At 43.5% G+C, this 26,305-nt stretch overlaps 1 protein-coding gene across 9 annotated transcripts in view; it reads left to right on the forward strand.

Annotated features, from left to right (window-relative positions):
- Window positions 1–26,305, forward strand: part of FMNL3 (formin like 3) — a 130,390-nt gene that overhangs the window by 12,447 nt on the left and 91,638 nt on the right. The window contains exon 1 of one of the 9 annotated variants that reach the window (XM_061614846.1): window positions 13,191–13,258. The exons of the other annotated variants lie outside the window; for them this stretch is intronic. Coding sequence (XP_061470830.1) covers window positions 13,232–13,258 — 27 coding nt within the window. The 5' untranslated portion in view covers window positions 13,191–13,231. Of the gene's footprint in view, window positions 1–13,190; window positions 13,259–26,305 lie in introns of those variants that run through there. 9 annotated transcript variants of the gene reach the window in all.

The raw sequence follows: 26,305 nt of genomic DNA on the forward strand, positions 1-26,305 counted from the left end.
GCAGAATCCTGACTCCCATTCCCTGCCAATCTGATCTCCCCTTCCTTCTAGGATTGCCACTTGTTTCTGGGAGGGCTCCTGTAGCTTCAAAAGATCTGTGACAGGCAGACATTCAACAGGTACAGCATTACCCCCAGCATAAAAGTATGATAAGAGTGCTTTATCTGTTGAATTTCTGCATCCTTTTCTGCAGCAGTTGATTGTACTTTTTCTGGGGGATTCTTCCATGTGCCTGTGTTGGGGTGGTGGAGGAGGGACTGCTTTTTTAAGAGATTGATCACCTTAGTCTTGTATATTGGTTTATAGAAATCTTTTTGTACTGTGTGTTGGAATGTTATTTCTTATTTTATAATTTTATTTTTGTAAGTTGCTTTGAAACAGCTTTTGGAAAGTTAGTAATAAATAAAATGAATGAATAAATAAATAGTGCTTGCTATGCAGTTATTTAATGGCACAAATGCCCTGCCAGAAAAAAAGTTCTGCATTAGAAAATCGTGGGGACTCTTATCTGGAACCACAGTGTAGGTGCTCATTCATTTCCTTAACCCACATACCACCTTACACTCACACAGGTATGTAGTAGATTCTCTTCCCCCATTCTCCTAATCCAATAACCTCATTTAGCAAGCCAAGACTTGTCATTTTGTCAATTAGGTTGTTTGGGCTTTCCAAACACACACACACACGCACACACAATTTGATCAGGATAGATTATGCAAGTGCAGTGTATTTGCACACCTTTGCATAATATATTTTGTTTCCAAGTTCCATTTTTAAGGAACATGGAGTTGCTTTTATCTGGTAATTACTGGGAAGAAAGAAACCTATGGAAATTAGGCATTGAGATCCCATAGGCTTTGACCAGTAAATAGCAGCCATTGGAAAAGCTGTGTTATGCTTTGGGCTGCAACAAAAATTAAGAATTCTGCATCCAGTACCTGTGTAGATCATGTACATTTGCATAAGTTTGCTTTGGGCTTATCCACATGGGAGCATTACTTCATACTAAAGATGCCATTTTTACCTCCGTTTTCTGTTTGCACCCTCTGCAGTGAGTGCTCAATGCTAGCTGCAAACACAGTCTTTTCAGTTCACACCAGCAGTCCTTCCTGTATGAGGGATCAATCTTGCAGTTTCCTAATGACCACGCCCTCTAATTTTACATTTCCACATCCTCTGGTTGCCAGGGAAACAAGCATGGTCAATTTATTTTACCAGCTGCAGTAGATTCCTTAAAAAACAAAACCCTGGGGGGAAACTCCAAAAGAGGGGTGGAAAAAGAACACACCTCCCTCCATTTACACCCCATAGGCAGAGGACCCAAAATTAGTGTAAACACTCTAGATCAGGTCTTCTGAAACTTTGTTCCCTACTGTACCTCATCCGAATTGCCAGTGGTCTTTGTGGGCAAATGAATTGATTATATTCCTGTTTTAGCAATTATAATATGTTGTGCTAGATGATCTATGATTGTTACATTATTTGCATTGCTGCTATTATTTGTGCTTTCAGTTCTTATATATTGATACTTTTTATATATTGATACTTTTTCAACTTTCATCTACACAAAAGCTACGCTGAGATTGAAGGGCTAGCCTTCTAATGCCTCACCAGATAATTACCTGCCTTTAGATATGTTAAATCAGGTACCCAGCATGGAATTACAAAGAAACTAGCTGGACAAGTTTGAGGTGATACAGCTGAAAGTACAAACCTTTGTTTGAGCAATATTACATCTTTGTGCACAAGTTGGGGGGTGGAGAAAAAAAATAACCACCTCCCCACTGCAAATAAGGAAGAAATAGGTGATGCCACCTATGTGAGTAGCAGCAAACACACAGTAAACCATTGTGTTACTAGCATGACATTAGTACTAACCCAATCTGCTGATTATTTTTATTTTGAGTTGATACAGTTGAAAGTACAAACCTTTATTTTAGCAGTATTACACCTTTGCACACAAATTAGGGGGAAAAGAAATGATGGCACCATTCATCTGCCAAGAAGTGGAGCTGCTTGTAGCAGTAAATAGCTATAATTGCCCCCTGTGGCTGTTTGCAGCAACATAAAAAAGGCCAGCAAAACTGAGGAGAACAGCCAGAAGTTGCTTGTCAACCCATAGGAAACAAAATAAAAGAAGGGAGGAGATTGTGGGCATGGAAAGGGGTGTATGAATTTATTTATTTATTTTATTTATTTAATTACATTTCTAGACCGCCCTATAGCAGAAAGCTCTCAGGGCGGTGTACAACAAATAAAATCACAATTAAAATATGAGCAAGTGTGAAAAATATAATACAATTATAAAAACATTAAACATGATAAAAATCCAAAATAGAATTGCCATTGAGATGAAAAAGTCACGATTAACACACCCACCTAAAAACAGTGAAGCAAAGTGTCTGCAACTGCTAGTGGAGTGGAGTGGAGATGTATTTTTCTCCACTTTTCATATCAGCGGATTGGGTTAGTGCCTATGCTGCTTGCAGGTAACATCATGTGAATGATGCAAAATAAAAGGAGATGTGAGTAGCAGCAAACACACAGTAAACCGCCATGTAGATAAGCCCTTAGTTTATACATTTTATTTGCTTGCCCTAACCAAAGAAGGGACAAAAATTATGCATCCCTCTGAAGCATCATCATACCATGGGAAAGCCTACTTAGTTCCCTTCATGGCTCCTTAGATTTCATCAGGCAATCCCCAGGCACATCCCAGCCTTTTTTTTTTTTCAAGTTAAGGGACAGAAGCTTGCTTTTTCAAAAAGGAAAGCCGAGATTGTCTGTATACAGAATTCTGTGACTTAATACCAAACTCTATACATGTCCCATGTACTTGTAGGATGCCCATAGCTGAGGGGGGGGAGAGAGAGAGAGAGAGAGAGAGAGAGGTTGCAGTACTGATACTGAAGCCTCATTCCCTGGCCCTTATGTTACACCCAGGGCCGGCTCCAGGAATGCGGGGGCCCTTGGGCATTAGCCTGCCCCGGGCCCCTCTGCTTCTCTTCTGCAATCCCGCAGATCGCAAGACGAGCTTCCGAACCGCCCGCCATCCCCCTCGCTTCACCTACCTTTCTCTGCTGTTCGTGCAGGGTTGCCATCAATAATGATGGCAGCCGAGGTTTCCGTAAAGGACTGAAGCCTTTGCCGCCATCTTGGTTGATGGCATGCAGTGCGTGCATTGCTGCCATCAACCAAGATGGCGGCAAAGGCTTGAGTCCCTTACGGAAACCTCGGCCGACATCTTTATTGATGGCAACCCTGCGTGAACAGCAGAGAAAGGTAGGTGAAGCACGGGGGATGGCGGGTGGCTTGGAAGCTCGTCTTGCGATCCGCGGGATCGTGGAAGGGGAGCAGAGGGCTCCTCAGGGGCCCCCCAGGGGCTCCTAGAGCTGCGGGGCCCTTGGGCCAGTGCCCAACCTGGCCGCCCTTTGGAACCAGCCCTGGTTACACCAAACATTGGCACCATGTTTTGCAGCTTGTCCCCATAGGACTAGAAACTGAGTATCAAAGAAAACTGAAATTCTTACAGTGCCAGCAAACTTCAAAATCCTTCAGTGATGCAGTTAGATAATTTTAGACTAGAGAAGGTATTCTCAAACTGTGGTCCGCAGACCACCAGTGGTCCACCAGCTTAATTCAGGTGGTCCACAGCATGTGTGAGGAACAGGAATAGGGGTTGTGAACAGTGGGAGCACTGGTTGCTCCAGACAGACCAGAAGTGATCAGCAGGAGGAAGCCATTTCAAAGGGAGGAGAGAGAGTTAGGAGGCAGAAACACATGTACAATTTAAATTCTTGGAATTAACATTGTAATACAATAATCATACAGCATCTAGCACAGTACATTACAATGGCTACAACAGGCACAATAATCATTAAGTGGTCCTCCAAGACCCTCAGCAATGTTCAGGTGGTCTGTGTGTGGGGGGAAATTTTGGGGATCACTGCTCTTGACTTAATATATTATTTATTTATTTATTTAAAATATTTCTATCTGCCCTTCTACCCTACAATAGGGCACTCAGGGCGGCTACAATAAAATAGCGCACATATATAGTAAAATACGCAATAAAAACAAACATTACAGTAAATTAAAATACAATTAAAATGCATTATGCCTACAGATACACACACATACAAACATACAGACATGTATATATGTGCATACACATATAAGACAGTGAGAATAAAATAACTTAAAGATAAAAATAAAAGATAAAAAACTTTAAATGGTGTCAGGCTGACCCATCAGTCCCAACCAAAGGCTCTCCGGAACAAAATCGTTTTTACACATTTCCAGAAGACCATCAGGGAGGGAGCAAAGCAGGCTTCTTGAGGCAGGGAATTCCAAAGTCTGGGAGCCACAATTGAAAAGGCTCTCTCCCATGTGCCTGTCAATCTAACTTCTTTCATTCCAGGCACGCAGAGGAGACCAGAGGCAGATCATCTTAAATCCAGGGTAGGAACATATGGACATAAGCGGTCCCTTAAGTACACTGTTCCAAGGCTGTTTAGAGCTTTAAAGGTCAAAACCAGCACATTGAATAGGGCTTGGAAACAAGTTGGGAGCCAGTGGAGTTGGTAAAGCTCAGGGGTGATACGCTCCCTGCGCCGTGCTCCAGTTAACATTCTGGCTGCTACATTTTGGACCAACTGTAGTTTCTGAATTGTTTTCAAGGCAGCCCCACGTAGAGTGCATTACAGTAATCAAGCCTCGATGTCACCAATGCTTGTGTCACTGTGGCCAAGTCAGCTGCTTCCAGGAACGGACGCAGCTGGTAGACCATTTTGAGATAGCCAAAAGCACTCCTGGGTACCGCAGCCACCTGATATTCCAGCAGCAGGGCAGGACCCAGAAGAACTCCCAAACTGTGGACCTACTCTTTCAAGGGGAGTGCAACCCCATCCAGAACAGGTTGCAACCCTATCCCTGGGGCAGTTGTCCCCTTGGCCAGCAACACTGCCATCTTGTCTGGATTAAGTTTCAGTTTGTTAGCCCAAATCCAGCCCTTCATAGTCTCCAGGCACCAGTTTAGATTTAAATGGTAATGTGTTGTACTTCACAGCGTGGCAAGGTAGCCCTGCTGTGTTTGGGGACCCTCCTGCTCTTTCTCCAGAGTGAAGCCCTTCACTTCTGCTCCAGAGTCCTGCTTTGACGGCACCACAGAAATCCATGGACATGTTACATTTCTGTGGATCCATGAAATTTTCACAGCCACACTGGTACTGTGGGTAATGAGTAGGGTTGCCAGGTTCAGGTCCTGAGACTGATCTTGTATCTTAAGGAGAAGAGAAAGTCAGCCAAGTACAGGTGTTCTTGCAACACTGTAATGGGAAAAACCACAAGGTGGAATTCTCCCTTCCCCCTGCACACCTTTTAAAGATACAGAAGACCTCTTGGTTGCCAGGCCCGGCCTCCAAGAGGTCTTCTGTATCTTTAAAAGTTGTGCAGGGGGAAGAGAGAATTCCACCTTGTGGTTTTTCCCATTACAATGTTGCAAGAACACCTGCACTTGGCTGACTTTCTCTTCTCCTAAAGATACAGGATCAGTCTCAGTCCCTGAGCCTGGCAACCCTAGTAATGAGGGTTGCCAACTAGCCAGAAGAATGCTGGCCTGCCCTGCCCTTGTACCTTTAACAGCTGTTTGCTATGCAGAGATCAGCAAGGGAAACTTTTCAAGGCATGGGAGGTCAAGGTCCCCTGCTAATCCCCATAGCAGAGCCAGAAAATATCTCTGCCTGAGACTTTAGAGATCTGCTGCAAGTCAGAGTAGGCAGTACTGGACTAGGCCTAGGCCCATAGCTCAATGATAAGAGAATTTGCTTTGATTGCAGAATGTCCCAACTTCATTCTCCTGCTAGGGCTGTGAATGTCCTTTGCCTGAAATCCTTGAGAGCCACTGCTAATCAGTTTATCTAGACAATACTGGGTTAGATGGGTCATGCATGCTAAAATGTTGGAAGTTTCTTGTGAAAATTAAAAAAAACAACTAAAACCATGTGGAAATGGCAAAATGAACTTAGGACGGGAAAGAGAGAAATGGAGAGAAACCAAGATTGACAGATTCATTATCCCTGGGGCAGTATCTGCATTAGTATGTTTGAAAGGCTAAATGCATACATTGCCCTTAAGCAGCTTGGTTATGTGTCTCCTTTTTATGGGGATGTGCTTGCCAAAGGGAGATGTGTGGCCTCTCTGTGAGAGTCACACCTCCTTCCGTTTTCCAGAAATTTATCCACACAGCGTCATAGGGACCAGGTTATCAAAGCAGTTGCCTCTGGTAGCAGATTCAGGGCATCTTTAAGGACGACAGAATGGGGCAGAATCGCATCCAACTCGTGAGGCATTAGAAGCTCTTTTTTAAAAAATTCAACATAAAGTAGAAATACATAATGTTCCAATTCGATTACATAAAAGCATTAGAAAAAAGGATATAGGATAAACAAAAGGAAACATCAAGGAAAAGGAAAAAAATAAAAGATAAATAATATAGGTGATCATTTAGGTTAACTTCTTACATTAAGCATAGTAATATAACAGTTTCCTATATTAAGGTAAATAAATTAAATGGAGCTATTTCATCTATCACTTTGTCATTCCAGAATTGTATAAATAAAGCCCATTTCTCTATGAATTTATTTTGATGGTTATAATCCACCGCATTTCTATTCTAAGTCATTTTTATCATTAATACCATCTTTTTTTCAAGCAATCCATCAATATTGGGGGGTTATTACTCTTCCATTTTTGCACAATACATATTTTTGCCACTGTAAGCAAAGTTGCTACTAACTGAAAATCTACATTAATAATCTATTCACGAAATAAGCACAGAATAATTGTTTTAGGATTTTTTGATATCGTTTGGCCTGTAATATCCTGTGTTATATCTAAAATTTCATTCCAGAAAGGTTTTATTTTAACACTGTGTGAGGCATTAGAAGCTCTAACTCTGCAAGCTGCACTGGAACTCACCCCACTCTCATTTCTTTCCATAAAGACCTTCCCCACAGATTATGCCCCCATTCTAAATTAGGGTGTGGATTCCATTGGGATTTTACAATTTAGGCTGCAATCCAACACACACTTCCCTGGGAGTAAGTCCTATTGAACCCAATAGAGCTGACTTCTGAGTAGACATGAATTGCAGCCTTAGTCACCAAAATGTCACATAGAGTCTGGATCATAAGAGATGAAGTTCAGTGGTCTAATGAAATCGGTGCAGCCATGCTTATTGTTTTGAACAAACTATACAGAACCTGGATTTATTTGATGGCAAAAAGATAGGAGGAGCAGGCAGAAGGCAGTTTAGGATGTATGGATAGGAGGAAACAGCCAGGAAGCCTTTGCTTCACAGCCTAACATCTGCACTGGAGATTTTGAAGAGCCTGGATTAGGCTGGATTACTGTAATGTGCTCTATGTGGGGCTGCCCTTGAGGCTGGTCTGGAAGCTGCAGCTGGTGCAAAATGTCGCAGTGAGACTGCTCACTGGGGCCGGGTATCATCAACATGTCACCCCACTGCTGAAACAATTGGACTGGCTACCTATTAGCTACTGGGCTAAATTCAAGGTTCTAGTTTTAGTGTACAAAGCCCTGTGCAGCTCGGGACCACGATACCTGAAAGACCATCTTATTCCTTATATACCCAGTCAATCACTGCGCTCTGCAGGTGAGGGCCTCTGCAGATACCATCTTATCAGGAGGTCCATTATGCACAACATAGGAAATGGACCTTTAGTGTAGTGGCACCTATTCTTTGAAATTCCCTCCCCTTAAATATTAGACAAGCGCCATCTCTGTTATCTTTTTGGCGCCTACTGAAGAGCTTCCTCTTTCAACAAGCCTTTTAAGTTGAGACCTTATCCCAGTCTGTGTCTGTGTTGGAATTGCTTTTTAATATGTTTTTAAACCTTCTTTTAAAAAAACAGATGTTTTTAAACCTTAAAAAATGTTTTTAAAGCTGTTTTGTTTTAATATATTTTGAGGTCTGTTTTTATGATGTTGTAAAGTGTTTTTAGTGCTTTTGTTTGCCGCCCTGGGCTCCTGCTGGGAGGAAGGGTGGGATATAAATCAAATAATAAATAAATAATAAATACTCTAGCTCTGCCTTTAGCAGCAGCTTTATCTGCACCCAGTGAGCATATAAAACAGACATACTGCATCAGGAACGTAGGAAGCTGCCTCAGTATAAACCATTTTCTCTTAACATACACACTTTTACATGTAATTTTGTCTAATACACATTTGTCCCTATTAATAATGCATTTTGTATGTTATTTCCACATTTATGCATTTTTATGCACCCCCCCCCAAAAATACATATTTTTGTACACTTTGGTTGGTTGAGGAACTGCATCACAAAATTCAAAGATGTGCAAATTTCAAAGGTAGAACTGCATTTTGGTTCACATATTATATCAGGAGTGGCAAATAAGGCAGGTGTATATTAAAATGTGAACTAAGCTGAATTTCTTCCCCAGCCCAACATAGCCCTAGCTCCCATTAATTAAGGTGAATTAATCTGCATATATTTTCTCCGAAATTTGCCCCCATTGACTACCTCAGTTTCGGCAGTTCCTGGAAGTTACACAGTCTTTGGACAATTCTCCTACCACATTCTTATCCCCATCCATCCTTGTTAAAGCGCATCATGGAATAATCTTCCAGTTAATCACACCCCCGTTGCTCCACTGTGTGATGCCTCATGCTGTCACCCCTCATACCCACCCCTGGCATGCAGCCATTCTGTTTTAAATTGGGGCAAAGTCGTGTGCTGGAAGAACTGAATGCTAGCATCAACTGGTAACTAAGGCTGGGGAACAGCAAATCTTGGGCTTTGCAACAGAGTCATTATTACAGAAGGTATCCATGGTGAGTGTGATCATCAACAGTGCTGGATTAAAGGACTAATGGAAGGGCCCATGTAAAACCATTAATTGCATCCTTTCTGGTCTTGATTCTTCCCTTCTTGGCTATTCCCAAAAGTTTACAGATGGAAAAGATCTTTCTCCAGTCTTGCTCATTCCATATCTATGTCTTTCTTTCTTCCATGATGGAACAAAAAGCAATGTCCATGTGGTTCTCAGGTGGCTTCCCATCCAGGCACTGACAAATCCCAAACTAACTTAGCTTTTGCGAGGTTGCCACATCATGTGTCTTTAGACCATATCCTTTAATCTACCACTGTTGATCTTCGTATGTGTCATACAGATACCATATCTGATAATGACTCTGCTACAGAGCCCACAGTTGCTTTGGCCTTGCAGAGTAATTCTACTGGATTTTTGGCACCCCTATTGGTTTGCTCCTGTAGCCCCATGAGAAAGGGTCATAGGTCAGTGACAGAACACATGCTTTGTACACATTGGGTCCAGGCTCAGTCTCCAGGATCTCCAGCTAAAGGATCTTAGGTAGCAGGCCTGGGAAAGACCCTTGCACAAGACCTTGGAGAGCCATTGTCACTTAAATGAGGCAGTAGTGGGCTTCAAGGACCCATGGAATGTAAGGGAGCTTAATTCATTCAAACATCCACCGCAGGCAAGTCAGAAGTGTAACAGAACCTCTTTTACAGACATCACCCCAATATCTTAAGAGCCATTCCACACATTATTAGGGTGGCCACTTAGCATTACCAAAAAAGAGCACACACTTTACATAGCTTTGCATAAGATTGATGTGCTAATGTATATGTATGGAGGCAAATGGAGAAATTATTACTATAATTTAAATAGAAATAAACAGTGGGGAAGATGGGGAGTAGGAGACCTGTGTGTCTGCTTGGTTTGCTGTCCAGATGCAAACTGTCAATGGGCAACGTCAAGGCCCCTCTGTATTCCCTTCTTAGGCCACATTCACACTGTACATTTATCCCACTATTATTCCAAAGAATCCTGGGTAGTGTAGTTTGTGAAGAGTGCTGAGAGGTGATAGGAAAACCATATTCCCCTTACAGACCTGCAATTCCCAGAGTTCTTTGGGAAGAAGGACTGACTGTTAAATCACTCTTGCAACTGTAGTTCTTGTAGTGAGAATAGGGTTCTGCTAGCATCTCTCAGCACCCTTCACAAACTACACTTCCCATGATTCTTTGGGGGGAACCATAACTGTTTAAAGTGGAATAATAGTGGAATAAATGTGTGGTGTGAATGTGGCCTCAGCATTCCTTAAATCAGACCTGGACCAGACAACACTTCAAATAATGGACTCTTTCAAACAGAGAACTGTCCTTTGTAAAGTATGACACATAGCCACCCTACATATTATTTACCAACAAACCTTGGTTTGCCGCTGTAAGCACAGCCATACATTATGAGACACATGGGGTAGTAAAGTTTAATTTTTTATGCTGTCACGATTGTGTTTCCCTACTCCCAGCAGCAGACAGTGATATGGAGCACGGAAACACCCAAAATGATATCATGTGACATGGGATAAGTGATGCGGCATACAGGCCAATGGCCCATGCAGTCCAGCACTCTGTTCTCACAGTGGCCAACCAGATGCCCATGGGAAGCCTGCAAACAGGACCTGAGTGCAGCTCTCCCCTCCTGTGGTTTCCAGCAACTGGGGCGGCCTTATTATGTGGTTCTATTCAACAGAGCGCTGCAGCCAATCCCAGGTCTCTGACAAGTGTACCAGGATCACACACATACGTTATGAAGCTGTTTATCACATTCCCATATCATGTCAGGTGTTCACCGTAACAAAAATGTAACATCTGAAACAGCTCATTACAATCTTGATTGATCTGGCTGAGAGTGTCCTCCACATTTTCCCAGTTGAGAACGGATGGCAACAATGCTGAATCCACAACTCTAAGCTGTCTGCTCTGGCAGTGTTGAGCTTAAAATAAGGGATGCTGGTCACTGTGGTGTTCTGGGATAAGGGACATCCCTTTAAAATTAGGGACATTTGGTAAAAGGACCAAGGTTCTACTCAGAGCAGAGCAATTAAAACCAGCATTTCTGGTTCATATCTGAATCCTGGCCTTTCAAATTACAGAGCTCATACTCACAGCCTGTCTTCTATTCAAATATCAGGGAGGAGAGAACAACTTTTATTTTGTGTGTGTGTGTGTTTTAAAGCAAAGGGAATGCCAACTTGTGTGGCATGAGCGGAACAGGACCACAAAGGCCAGAAACGCATGCACATGGGCTAATGCTTGAGGCACGTTTGGCGGTATCAGCTACAGGGATATTTGGAGTCCCAGGCTACCTATTAGAAGAAAACATATCCCATGACACTCAGTGGACCTTACTTCTTCATAGGCGTGTTTCACATTGGACTGCTAATGTGTTAAGGGAAGTCTATGCTCACAGACGATGATTTAAAGCAGGGATGGGGAACCTGTGACCTCCCCTTAAATGTTGTTGGACTCCCAGATCCCTTCAGCCCCTGCCAGCATGGCCAACGGTTAGGAACAATGGGAGCTGGAATCCAGCGACATCTGGAGGGCCTCAATTTCCTCATCCCCATTTTATGATTATTTTGAAGCCATTTCTTAGGCAAACAGAACAGAACAGAGTAAGATGGTGAGGATGACGTCCCATCGGTTGATTTTAGGGAAACGAGAATGGTCATGCTGGGATCCAGTTGATGGTCTGTCTAGAACACATCACTAGCACTGTGTTTTCAAGCAGTGGTTACTCAGATGCCACTGAAAATTTCACAAGCAAATAGTAATGTCCCTGCTTAGCCTTGTTGTTAGTCCCCCAGTAAGATGACCTGATGCCATCAGCACTCCTGTGCCCTTAACTATTATGCGGGGGGGGGAGTAATTTTCCTTTGCAGGTGCACTTCTCATGCAGAGAAAGAAAATCTGCCTCTGCTGAAATAAATCTGTTAAAGCAGAGAAGGGAAAGCTGTGGCCCTCCAAATATATATGGGCTTGAGCTCCCATCACCCCCAGACCATTGATTATTTTGGCTCGGCTGATGGGAGCTGGAGTTTGCCAACATCTGGAGGGCCTCACCCCCAGGGTTAAAGGAAAAGGGATTTCTGTTCTTCCTTTGCATCTGGTTAGGATTGCCCAACTGCAGCTCAAGATCCCCACTCCTTTTACCTGCAAAATCTGCTACTGGATTCCAAGACCTGCTGTAACAAGCAGGACTACAGATATGTCACACAACAAGCTAGTCAGGAAGGGGTGTGAGGGTGGGAAGAATGGGTGGGAGAAGCCACAGCCACCATGTGTTGTGTCTTGGATCACCTTAAAAGCAAAAGGAAGCATTGTTGGGTTGCACTCTGGCCACTCTGTATGTTGACACCCCTGTCCTTGGCATTTGGTAGTAAATAGTAAGTTATACTGTCTTTGAACAAGAGGATGGTGTTTCTGGTGATCATGGCTATTAGCACCAAACATTCTTGCTTGTGATGATCATACTTTCCTGTGGTAATAAATTGCTTAAAAATCCCAAAACAGTGTTTCTTAATAAAGCTGATAAGTGGCCCAGCCACAGCCCCTCCTATTCTGATAAAATCACCTGTTCTGTGCACCTCCCACTCAACACATCACCTGGCTGGTTGTCTAGATTCTAGACTGTGCTTTCTCTGAAAACAACAAGCCCAGTTTCTAGCCCTTAATGGTGCAAAAAACTTTGAAAGGATGTAGGTGAAAGATGGTGGCATTTCAGAAGCAGGTTTGTAAGGAGGGTGGTGTTTGAAAAGAACAGGATTTCCATTGGCTAGCAGTGGAGTTTCAAGGCCTGGTGTAGCTCTGCGGCCCTCCACTTAATTAGCAGAAGCAGAATATATTATAAAAAAATAAAACACATGTGTTCATATAACTAATTTGTACAACTAATATGAATCCAGCTTGTCTTGCTGCAGAAAATTTTTGCAGCTTCTCCTTCCACTATAGAATGTGCCTGGCATTACTATGGTTGCCAGGTTCATGGCCTGAGACTGATCCTGTATCTTTAGGAGAAGAGAAAGTCAGCCAAATGCAGGTGTTCTTGCAACATTGTAATGGGAAAAACCACAAGGTGGAATTCTCCCTTCCCCCTGCACACCTTTTAAAGATACAGAAGACCTCTCGGTTGCCAGGCCCAGCCTCCAAGAGGTCTTTTGTATCTTTAAAAGTTGTGCAGGGGGAAGGGAGAATTTCACCTTGTGGTTTTTCCCATTACAGTGTTCCAGGAACACCTGCACTTGGCTGACTTTCTCTTCTCCTTAAGATACAGGATCAGTCTCAGGCCATGAACCTGGCAACCCTGCCGCGTTACCTATGAAAATTCAAAGAGATACTTTAAAAGTAAGTCCGTTTCCTACAGCTCCATCAGGTTTGTGTTTGCTTGGAGCTGTTGCTTCATCATTGAAGCAGAGCTTACACAGGAATTGCAGAATGCTTGTCTCCCCTTCCTTGCTCTTAGCCAGGCCCTGATCCAGGCAGGTACCTCTATGTGCCTCCCTTCTGACTAGTAGCCTCGTGCAGCTAGCTGGGCATCTCCTCTTCTCCTATGGACCTGGGGGAGATTGGGAGGAGGCTAAGAACCAGGTAGCTGGTTACTCATAGAGGACTGCAGTAGGGCCCTGCTTTTCAGCGGCCTGCTTTTTGGCGTTCCACTAATACAGCGGCTAAAATTAGAGTAAGGCCCCACTCATATGGCGGTGTTCCCCTTTTACGGTGTTTTTTGGGCATCAGGCGCCATTTGATTGAAGGACTTCCACTTTCCAGCGGGTTTCGTTTTTAGGTGGAGGTCTGGAATGTAACCCGCCGTATGAGTGGGGCCCTACTGTACTGTATTATCTTAATCTGATGGCTCTTCAGTAACACTGGCAGTATGGAGAACTTCAGGGGGTGGGAAGATCCTGTTTCCCTTGTTCCTCTTCCAAGGAGGCTTCAGATCCCATGTCTGGTCAGGGCTAACCCCTGACAAAGACCAAACTTGAGCATCTCTTATGAAGCCTTGAAAGGCCTTTTTTAAAAAATTTGGACTAACATTTGAGGCCACAGCTGGTATAGCACAGTGGAGAGGAGAGCCTGGCTGGGAGTCCAGAGTCTGTGAGTTCAAATCCCCATTCGTGTCTCCTGGGTGTCAAGTCAAGGGCCAGCTAAAGACCACCCCACAGTGAGTGGCTCAGGGGTTATGTGCCCTGTCACCTGTGCAGCTGTGGGCAAGCTGCATAGCCCCAAGGAGCCCAGTTGCCCCCCAGCTGGCAGTTGCATACAAGGAAGGGGCTGGCTTGTGCAGCTGTGGCAAGGTGAGCAAGCCCTAGCCAGCTGGGGAGGAGTAGCCTCAGAGGGAGGCAATGGTAAACCCCCTCTGAATACAGCTTACCATGAAAACCCTATTCATAGAGTAGCCATAAGTTGGGATCGGCTTGAAGGCAGTCCATTCCTCTCATAACATTTGAGGTCTGGAGCTAGGGTCTAGACTAGGCGCTTGGGGTTTTAGCAATTATTTTTAAGCTATTGAAATAGACTTTAGGGCGTGTTCATACAATCTAAGTGAAATATCTTAACTTTTTAATTTGTTGTTACCCACTGCCAGGATGTAGACAAGAACGTTATTATCTGTCTTAAGGAGCAGAACAGCACAAGGAAAGCCCAGATTCCACCCAGATACGACTAAGTCCAGTGCCACCTAGTGACTAAACTATATAATGGAATTATCCATACACACTATCTGATCCTTGGTGATAGGGTTCAGACACTGTATGTCTGAAAAAGTAAGTTTTAACAACAACGGTAACAGCAACGATGCATGGAGAATTTTGCTTTATGGCTTCACCTTTGCTTGTCATATACTCCTGGGAATTCCACACTAGTTTTGAGACACTTTGAAACCATAGGAAGGACATAAGGCTCTAGAATAGTGTGCAACTTTTTCTGCCTTCTTGCACATTGGGTTTGTGAAATAGTTTTCTCCCAACTGCAGTGGATTTGTGTAACTCACCTTGGGGGACACTTTCCACAGTGTGTTGTTGCTATAATGAGAGCACGTTTGTTTGTTTTTACATTTACATCCTGCCCTTCCTCCAAGAAGCTCTAGGTGGCACACCCCCCATCTCCTCACAACAATCCTGTGAGGTAAGTTAGGCTGTGATATAGGGACTAGCCCAAAGTCACCCACTGAAGTTGCAGGGTGAGTGGGGATTTGAACCCACTTCTTGCCAATTCTCATCTGGGTATCCCCAATCCTAGTCTGCACTCTAATCACTACACCTTGCTGGCTCTTGTATGTCTTCTGTGATGTCTCCTCTGTCTAACAATGGCACATGAGAAGTATTATATTATCATCAATTTTAGAAGGCTCTCCTGAATTACTCCAAAGCAAGGAAATTTGCCATGGCATTCTAGGTTTAAATTAAACAAGCTTGTCCAAGTTGAGCACCAAGCTGAACTTAGCCCCACTAACCATGTATTGTGGCCTACCAGCCCCCTCCCCAGTTTTTTTTTTGCAGTCCCAGGCAGGTAACAAAATACAGAGCCCCTGATGAGCCACGGCACATCGATGGTGTGTTGTTTACATTTTACTTGGTGGGTCACAGAATCTCTAGGTCCAAAGCAGAATGTCTGGTAGGTTTATTCAAGATTGCTCAGGCTAGAGTCCTGTACCCACTTACCTGGGGGTTAGCCGCCACTGAACTCAGTGGGGCTTGCTTACGAGTAGACAGGTTCGGGATTGTGCTGTTAATGTAGGTTTAGTCACCCCTTAATAGTATAATACGCTCACAATGTTATACTTCTGGGCATCCCCCCTCTTCCGCTTTCTGGGCCCCTCCAAACTGGCATTTTATTGCCGGTGTATTCTGCAACATGCTCGTGTCACAATAATAGTGCTTCAGTGGTGGATTTATTCTGCTTTATTAGTTCTGCAGTGCTCCCCCAGTGTTACCACAATATTGCTGTCTGGGGTTATAGTGGAACAAAAGCAGGAGAATGACTAGGGGGCTCAGGAGACTGCGGGGGAGCTGCCATCACTGCCTGCCAGCATCTGCTGCCTAAGGCAATTCCCTCACTCTGCCTAATGGCAGGGCTGGCCCCTATCACAACCTTGATTAACTGAAACACTGGCAATAAAATATGTTGAAAATGGCTAAAACGTCTGATGACAGTTTTTTTAAGGCTTGGGAGAAGAGGAAAGCCTTTGCCTGGTGCAGCAAGATTGTAAGGTGGGCGCCAGGTGAGCATCCTTGGGGAGAGTGTTCCATAGGTGGGGTGGGGAGATGACTGCTGAAGCAGATTGCTCTCTTTCTTCACCACCCTCTGAATCTCAGTCAGAGGAGAGTATTCGAAGGAGGCCCGTATGGGGAGAGTCTGCCACACTAACTGGCCTGTGCCCTGCATATCTTCGGGAGCGCCTCCTCTCATACGTAGTTCATCAGCATGGAGATAGCAGGAGAAGTCTAGTGTTATGTCCCTTTCCCTGGCTGCTGCTCGATTTAGGACCTTACTATTATAGTAGGTTTTTAACATTCTAGTTTAGAATGCTGTTGAGTCCCTTTAGCAGGGAATACAATTAATAAGTCTCTACAAAAATAAATGAAGGAATCTAATCCACCCCTTTGCCCCTGACCAGAATGAATAACAGCTAAACCATTCCAGACAGAAGCTGATGTGTGACTATTTTCCAGAGCTTCCCCTCACTGGGACTCCACAAGCCCCCTTGGTAATTTGTTCCATTGCTTGACTATTATTATGGTTGGAAAATTTCTGCTGACATTTTTCAAGCTAAATCTTTCCTCCTGCAGTTGAAGTTCATTCTCTTTTGCCACACAGAAAAGGGGGTGTGAGCAGAGGGCCTCACAGTTGCTGCCGCTGCCACCCAACTGTATTGCTCTGATGTCAACTCTGCCTTCTTTTCCCTCTTGCCTACTGAGGTGGCCATAGAGGAATTGCACCCGCTATCTAGCATGCCATATTCTCACCTGCAGCAGTGTGTGGTGTTGGGCTAAGCACCATGGCCTCGTAACAGCCCATAATGCACATATATAGGCAGTGTGCTCTTCAGCTGTCATTTTAGAAGCAAGTTTCTAGCCCTTAAGATTGCAAAGATAGGCTTGAAATCGCTTTTAAAATAGAGAGTAGGAGGGTTATAAACTGCATAGTTCGTAAACTCCCTCATCCAACAAAACGTGAATAAATTGTTCCAACTAAATTGGCCTAATTTTTATAGGTTGCAAAATCCAACATTTCTTGGTGCAGAATTTGGGCTACCTGGTACAGAATGTATTCTTAGTGCAGAGTGTATGTAGCTCCTCTAGTACCATTAGATTGCTGGTATCTACAACTATAAGGAGTAATATCATAATGGATGTGCAGTCGAGGACCATTTCCCAACCCTCTGGCAACCAAGTTATTGTATGAAGATGGGACCAGTGAACACCCAGTGGAGCAATGTCCCCTGGGATACCATCCCACAAAGCCAATGCAAGCAGACTTATGAAAGTCAGCCATTCCCATCCTGGTGCCCTCCAGATGTTGTTGGACTCCCATCAGCCCCAGCCAACATGGCTGATGGTCAGGGATGATAGGAGTCGAAGATCCACAACATCTCAGGGATCACAGGTTGGAGAAGACTAGAACAAATGCTTGTCATTTGATCCTCTGAATGCTTGATGGCAGTAGATGTGCCACCACTTGCTTTGATGCTGCATCCAAATGTTCCAGTCGGGACCGTTGCATCTGATGCTCTAGCTATAAGGGAAACTCTGTTCCAACATGTAGAATGAGACCTAGCCTCAGGGATTCCAAAACTCTCATCACCTTTTGCCTGAATTACCTCAGTGTGTTGCTACCTGGGCTTGAAGCCACCAGTCCTGAGGAAATTCCAGCCAGTTCAGTATCCGCCACCTCTTCAAAAAAATGAGCAATCTCAGACATGTAAAACCAGTGTTCATTGGCTTCCTCTATAAAACATAATCTAGCTCAAGGCCAGAGTTTTTACCTTTTGGGCCCTGGATGGCACACAGCCCAGGATGCACTATGGATTTGTAAAGAAGACTTTGGAGTGGAGGTCCTGCTCTCTGGGCAAATTGGAAATATCTGTATCAAAGGGGAGGGGGCCCTTATCTGCCTAAGATTCAAAGCCTTTTAAGCAAGGCTGTTCATATGTGGCCCTCCAGAAGTTGTTGGACTACAACTCCCACCATTCTTTACAGTTGGCCATACTGGCTTGGGCTGATCCGAAGTGGAGTCCATCTCCCCACCTCTACTGTACACACACATCCCTGCACCCCTATCTTCTGTGCCTAAGAAGTTATAGCTGAGCTCTAAGGAAAGGCAAATTCTGTGCTCCACATCATTTAAGTAAGTAATGATTAACCTAAATCTGCTCAGCATTTTAAACCTTCTAACCTTTTTGCCCAACAAATGGTGCATTCTTCAACCAGTATGCAAACGCTCACTCCTTTTATGTGAAGTCTACTCCCCTGTTCCTCAACAGATACTCCGCAGGTCACTTCAGGTCCACTGAATTACTTCGTCCAACCTTCAGAGTTCTGCCTTGACAGCTCCCTCTGCAGTTGCCTCAGACCTTTGCCTGTGGCTCACTATGGCTGCTTGTCCTCAAGTCCCATTGTGTATGCGCAGTTTCATATAAGTTAAGTGTGGCAGATAGCACTGGGGCACCAAATGACTGCATTCAGTAAGTATGGGTGATCCTGAAGGCAGCAGAGTAGAGCAGCCTTTCTCAATCTTAGGTCTGTGGTGTTTTTGAACTACAACTTCCATCATACCTGAACACAGGTCATGCTGGTTGAGAATTATGGGAGTTGCAGCCCAACAACTTCTGAGGACCCAAGATTGTGAAAGGATGGAGGGTGGGTTGGCATCCCCCACAATTTACCCTGCTGTCAGGTGTTGCTAGGGCTACCCTAGAACCAGGAATCTTTGATTCTGTGTATGTGGCTGCCTCATGTGGAAAGCTATCAGGCCTGCATCTTGGAGCATCTTCCTGCCAGTAAAGTGTTCTCAGGCTCAGGATTGGCCCTACCCACTCAGGCTTTCCATTGGGTCCTCCTGTTTGGTTTGGGGCCTAGCCTGAGCAACATGGCTTTCTTGGCTATAGTGTATTCCTGTGTGTCCTTTGTTTAACTCATGACTGACCTATGATCCAAGCCTGACCACTGAAAGGTCTTGAATACTGTTGTGCTGATTGCCAGATTAGACTAGACTAAGAACATAAGAAAAGCTAGCTAGATCAGGCCAATGGCACATCTGGTCCAGCATCCTCTTCTCACAGTGGCTAACCAGATGGTTATACTGTAAGAAGCCCACAAGCAGGACTTTAGCCCAATGACTTTCTCTCCTCCTGCATTTTCCAGTAACTGGTATTCAGAAGCATACTGCTTTCGACAGTGGAGGTAGAACGTACCCATCAGGGTTAGCAGCCATTGATAGACAAATGTATGGAGGATAAGGATAAGCTTTTTCTAAAGCCATCCAAGTTGGCTTTAAAAATAACTGGCCGTAACTACCTTTTGTGGAAGCGAGTTCCATAGTTGTAACTATGCCCTCTGTGAAGTACTTTCTTTTGTCTGGCCTGCATCTTCCAACATTCAGCTTCATTGGATGTCCACTAGTTCTAGTGTTAGGACAGAGAGAGAAAAACTTTTCTTTAGCCAGTTTCTCCATGCCACACATAATTTTATACACTTCTATCATGTCACCGCTCACTCGCCTTTTCTCTAAACTGAAAAGCCCCTATTTTGGTAAGCCATCATAAGCAGTGAGAAAGTGGCAATTTTTTTTAAAAAAGTGTATATGTGTGTGTGTGTGAGAGAGTGAATACACACACACACACAAACATATATACATACATATACCTATAATCCCACAAGGAACTGACAATTTGTTTGGCACAGTGGGTGAATGGGGTGAAGATTCCTCTCAACATCATACGGTAATTGCAGCAGGGAAAGTTGCTGGCTAGTTCCTATCCCTGCTGTGAGGCTTTGATAATGCCTCTTCATCAGATATCAGAATATTTGGCTCTAATAAAACCTGCATTCTCTCTCCCCCCCCCCCGGTCCACGCCCAGCTTCTTGCCTATTAATGCCCAGCTCACTGAAGGGAGACCTGGCCTAGCTTAAGTTTTACAGTTTCTTCCAAACTGGTAATTTGTGGCCCGGGTTGTTACAAAAATAAAAAGGCTTGTTCTATAACAAGGGTGGAAAGTAGCCATTGTGCAAGGCAGGGCTGTCAATTAAGAGGGACCTATATTTAGCTCTGTGTGGCCCTGCCTGTTGGAAGCAGATATACACTAGTTGCACCTAAGGCAGGGTGTGGAGAAAATAGATTTCCCCCTCTTCCCATAAAGAACTCAGGGTCATCTAGTGAAACCGAAAAACACCTTGCCGTCCATTCCGTATTGATCTTTCCCTGCAATGCACAATGCCACTGCTGGTAAAGGTGGCTGGGGATTATGGGAGCTGTAGTCAAAGGTTGGGTGTGTTTTCTGCACCCTAGAACATGTCCCAGAATCCTTTGCAGTGTGCAGGGCTTGCTGGGCAGACAAGTCAACTTGGAGAGGAGTATTCGCTGAAAGAAAAAAGTCTGAACGCACTAAACCTAACAATCTAATCTGTCTGTCGCATGATGATCTGGTACATTTAGTCCAATTAATTCCCTTTTGGCATTTAAATACCACTGGTAGCAAAAGCCTGCAAGTGAGGTTTTTAAAGAACAGAGGAAACAAGAATGGTGTACTCATCCCCCAGTGCACCATCCAGGTTTAACAACAGAAATACCAGCTCAGTATGGAGAAATTGAAGGGGCTGGCAAGGCTGAGATTAACAGCAAACTAACACTAAAGAGTGAACTCACTTTTCTGAGTGCCAGTCCTTATATAGCCAAAATGGCACAATTCACCAACAAGAGAAAGGTGTCAGCAGACTTGTGGGAACCCCAAGGTTTGCAGAAGTTCCAAAAATCTCTAGGGGAAAAAACCCTAAAGGGGGGAATAGGGTTGCCAGGTCTCCGTTTTTTTTGGGTCCTCTCTGAGTCGCCCCAATATCCAGACTCTCAGCTTTCATTAAAAAAAGTTTCTAGGTGGTCTGGTTCAAGAGATATTCACTAATAGTTGCGGTTTAAGAATGTACCTATAGCCAACAGATATTTCTATCAAACTTTAAAAAGCAGGGAAACAAAAAACAAAAAGCAGGGTTACCATATTCTTTCAAGCTACACAGGAAGTGGATTGGACTGTGAAAGACCAACCCAAATTGTGTTTGCATTTTGACAAATTTGTAGGGCAGTACAATATCTCAGAGAGGAGGTAAGGTCTCCTGCTCCCCTGGTGCATTCACTAGAGCTGCCCAATTCCACTGTTTTTAAAAATTTGATAGAAATATCTGTTGGCTGTAGGTACATTCTTAAACCGCAAGGTTTTTTGCCTATTAGTGAATTTCCCTGCTTTTTAGTCTGGGAGGTAAGAAACAGGATCCTGTGCAGGTTTGCTGAGAATGGATTGATCTTTTGCATGCTTATTGAGTTCAGTGGGATTTGCTGCCCTGCAATCCTGCTTAGGATAGGTGAAACCACAGCTTGGAAAAGTTACTTTTTTGAACTACAACTCCCATCAGCCCAATGCTGGCTGGGGCTGATGGGAGCTGTAGTTTAAAAAAGTAACTTTTCCAAGCTCTGGAACGGACCACAGGGGATAGTGAGGGGAGGAGGGGGTGGGAGCAGGTAGAAGGGGGAGGAGGATAGGTTTGATCATTTGCATGTTTATTGAGTTCAGTGGGGTTTACTCCCATGCAATCATGCTTAGGATAGGTAAAACTGACCATGGGGAGGGAAGCCTGGAGTGGGCAGGGGAGGAGGAAGAAGGAAGAGGGGAGGGGAGGAAGAAGGGAGGAGGAAGGGAGAGGAGAGGGGAAGAAAGGGAAAGGCAGATCTGAGGGGGAGGAGAAGTGGGAGGGGAGAGTAGGGGGAAGGAAGAAGGGAGAGAAGAGCAGAAGGAGTGGGAGGAGGAAGGAGGCGATTGGAAGGGGAGGCAGGAGAGGTGAAGGAAGGGGGAGGGAAGGGGCAAAAGGGAGGTGATGGGAGGGAGGAGAAGGGGATGACAGGTTTGATCATTTGCATACTTATTGAGTTCAATGGGATTTATTTCTGTGCAATCATATTTGAAAATGGAAATGGACTGCCTTCCAGTCAATTCTGACTTATGGCGACCCTATGAATAGGGTTTTCATGGTAAGCAGTATTCAGAGGCGGTTTACCATTGCCTTCCTCTGAGGCTAAGAGGCAGTGCCTGGGCCAAAGTCACCCAGTGAGCTGCATGGCTGTATGGGGATTTAAACCTTAGTCTCCCAGGTTGTATTCCTAGGACAGGTAAAACTGACCATGGGGGGGGGAGGAGGGGCAGGGTGGAGGAGGGGATTGAAAATGGATGGGGGAGGGGAAGGGAGGGGTTTTTGAGTTCAGTGTTTTTAAAGTTTTGTTTTAATATGTTTTTAAGATGTTTTGTTTTAATATATTGTAAATTCTGTTTTTATGATGCTTTAGAGTATTTTTAGTGTTTTTGTTTGCCGTCCAGGGCTCTTACTGGGAAGGGTGGGATGATGTTGCTGCTGCTGCTGCTGCTGATAATAATAATAATAATAATAATAATAATAATAATAATAATAATAATAATAATAATACATGCAGCTTATGATGCCATTACAATGTGTTATACTTTTCTAATTATGAGGAGTCAAACAAGTTTATATTTTCCTGGTCTGTTGAAGAGGGCAGGTTATTTGTCTAATTCATAGCCTGTTTTGAAAACCTTCCCAATATGAAGCTTTTAATCCTATACTTTCTTTTCTGGGAGTAAAGCTGCAATGCCAATCCTACATTCCGGGAGTAAACCCCATTGAATTCAATAGGACACTTTTGAATAGACATGGTTAGGATTGTGCTGTAAATCAATTGGACTTTTGAGTGAACATAGCAAAGGACTGTGTTTGTGTTGTAAATCTTTCCTCCTCCAATCCTATTTTTTAAAGCAATTAGGCAGGGCTTACATAGGTATCACTGCTTTTATTATATAGGAAACTAATATTAGTTTTATTTTAAGAAAATGTTCTGCAGTGACCAACTGGTTTTGACAATAAACTATTATATGGCGTGTATGTATTTTTACATCTCCGGTGTGTGTGTATATGGAGTCTTTCCAACATCTCTGTGAGGTAGAGTTGCCAATTGGAAACCAAGGCAGGTCACAATAAGAAATAAATCCATTTAAACTCTAATAATCATAAAACAAGTACAAAGCAAAACAGTTTAAAGTGGCATGATTCTGAATTTTGGGTTGGGTGAGTGAAGTTCCTTATAACTTGAGGTTGCAGTCCTGTGCATGCTTCCTTGTTTGAGTAAGCCCTATTGAACACATTGGGACTTGCTTCTGAGTAAACATGCATAGGATTGTACTATACATATCTTTACAGGTTGTGTAAATAATAAATATCTTTGACAGTCATGCTTATATAAATATTTATTTATCCTATGTTCCAATAAGTATCTGATTTCACAGATCCCCTTCTGTTGTTTTCACTCCGAGGGGCAGATTAAGCTGAGAGATGGTGAGTAGCCCATGGTCACCCAGTAAAATTTGTAGCTGATTTCCATTTAAATTTTTTTATTAAAATGATTTACATGCAGGCAAAGTTTATTAAATAGATCCACACAATATATTTAAAGCACATCGAACTCGTGTTTAAAGCACATGACTTCCCCCAAAGAATCCTGGGAAGTGTAGTTTCCCCCTCACAGTTATAGTTCCCACCACTTTACCAAACTACATTTCCCATGAATCTGTGGTGGAATTCATGTGCTTCAAATGTATGTTGAATGTCTTTCAAATGAAGGGTGTGGAGCTGCCCTAGGTATGCTGTGCATTATTAGTGAATTGAAAAGAAAAGAGTTTTAAAAGATACTTTTTTAAACAGGGAAAGGGCTGTCGCTCAGTGGCAGGGCACAAGCTATGCATGCAAAGGTCCAAAATTCAGTCTCTGGAAAAGACTATTGCCTGGAATCCTGGAAAACCAATGCTAGTCCATGTCATCAGTACTGAGCTAGATGGTACCAAATGGCCTGTGTTGGTATAACGCAGATTCCTTTGTTTCTAAAAGAGGAAAGAGATGCAAGGGCCACAGGGACTCCGAAATTTACAACATTTATGTACTGCTTTATTGTAAAAAACCTCAAAGTGGGTTACAGAAGTAATTAAAACAATAAAATTATTGGCAAAAACAGTTAAAGACAGATATTTAAAAAGTTTCAAAATAATAAAACCAACAATTAGTTAAAAACAGATCAAAAACATTTATTTATTTATTTGATTTATATCCTGTCCTTCCTCCCAGTAGGAGCCCAGGGCAGCTACGTAATAGCTTCTACATACCTGGCAGGCTTGCCTAAACAAAAATGTTTTTAGCAGGTACCAAAAAGAGTATAATGAAGGCATCTGCCTAATGTCAATAGGCAGGGAGTTCCAAAGCATAGCTGCTGCCACACTGAAGGATCGATTTCTTACAAGAGCAGAACAAGTACTATGTGGCACCCATAACATGGAAAGCACACCTTGAACTTGGCCTGGTAGCAAATCAGCAACCAGAGCAGATTTCAGAGGAGAGTTATTATGTGCTGATAGGGTGTCACTCATGTCAGCAATTGTGCCGCAGCATTCTGCACTAACTGCAGTCCCTGGGTCAGGTTGTGCTGCATGGGGATTTCTGTGACCTTGGCTGACTAGCTGCTAGGATTTTTTTAGTTTTAGTTAGGAATCCTGACTGGTTGTGGGATGCTGAGTTTTCTGCCTTACTCATAGGAATCTTGTTGTGGTTGGTATGGTATTGCATTTAGGAAATCATCACTGTCTATTTCTTTTTCTATTTGCATTTCCTTTACTTCTGACCTTACTCCCTTACATCCATAGACGCAACAACAGAGGTTCCATGTGGTCAGCAACCCCCTTAAACCCATTGATGTTGCACCTTGTTATTTGCATGATGGTTTGTTTCTTGTTTCCCAATCTACTGCCTGTGAAGGTAGACCAAACCATGTGTGTTTTCTCTCTGTCAGTTATTACTCAGTGGAATTGGGTTGGCTGTCAAAGTGAGTTTTGGGTAGGCAGGAAAGGGCAGAGAATCTTCTTAACTCTTACTCATTTCTCAAACCTCTCTCTGCAGTGAAGGGCCAAATCACAGTCTGTGAGCCTTGGGCATCTTCTAGGCCATTTTGCTATGACCTGCTGCAGAGGTACCCTCATGAGCTACAGAGTTGCCCTTCATGGGTAGTACTGATGTGGCTAGGCTAGCTGGTTTTAATCTGGCCCAAACAAGTTGCTGAAATGACAAGAGAGAGAACCTTTAATGTTCACAAACATATAATGCTTGTTAAGAAATCACTTGGTTGCAGAGCACAGAGAACACAAAGGGTTTTGTTTTGCAGAACCTCTGACAAAGATTTTAATTGCGATACGTTCAGCTAAATAAAATTATAATTTCATGCGCCTTTGGAGGATCTCTCTTCTTTTGCTCCAGTATTGATGCCTTCACTCCTTTACTCCTGAGAAAGTTCTTGACGTCTAACTATAATTTCTTTTTCTTTCCTTGCCCTTGGCTTGGGTTTTTGGCCCTGAGCTCTTTTATAAATGAACATGTGAAAATGAGCCATTTCCCCTACGTCATAAGCATGACCAATGGCCAGGTATGATGGGAGTTGTAGTTCAGCAACATCTGGAGGGCCAAAGGTTCCCCACATCTGTCATAAGAAGTGGCAACCACAGATTTTTATTTGCAAATTTAACTAAGAAGGAAAAAAAGACAAAAAGATTATTATTGTTATTGTTATTATTAATAACAACAACAACAACAATAATAATAATACTTTTTTAACCCCACATTACGGGTACAGTAACCATCAGCACATCCGTATTAAGTGAAACGTATACATTAATGTAAGACCTCCAGATGTCTGAATAGTTATCCACACAAAATTGATGCCTGTAGAAACATGTTCAAATGTAGCCAGGGCAGTGAGATCCTCAAACCATTGCATGATAGACGCCGGGTATTTATCCTTCCAGGCTTGAAGTATAAGTCTCTGAGTGGCCATAAGGGCTTGCAAAATCCACTTTTGTTGTCCTGCTGTTAATCCCCATACTCCCGCATATATTTTCTGCAGAGGCAGTGGTGGTGGCTGTTCTGCTTGAGCCTTTTCCGGTACATGGTATCCAGGAAGCAGTAAAAGATAATGCCATTGAGTTGGAAGGAACCCAAACGAAATGTGTAGGCGCTCAGTGTTTTGGTCCCCTCCACTCCATGCTGAGGTCCACAGTAGGGTGTGCCTATATAAGATGACTCC

Source organism: Rhineura floridana, chromosome 3 (assembly GCF_030035675.1).
Source record: "Rhineura floridana isolate rRhiFlo1 chromosome 3, rRhiFlo1.hap2, whole genome shotgun sequence".
Lineage (NCBI taxonomy): Eukaryota > Metazoa > Chordata > Lepidosauria > Squamata > Rhineuridae > Rhineura > Rhineura floridana.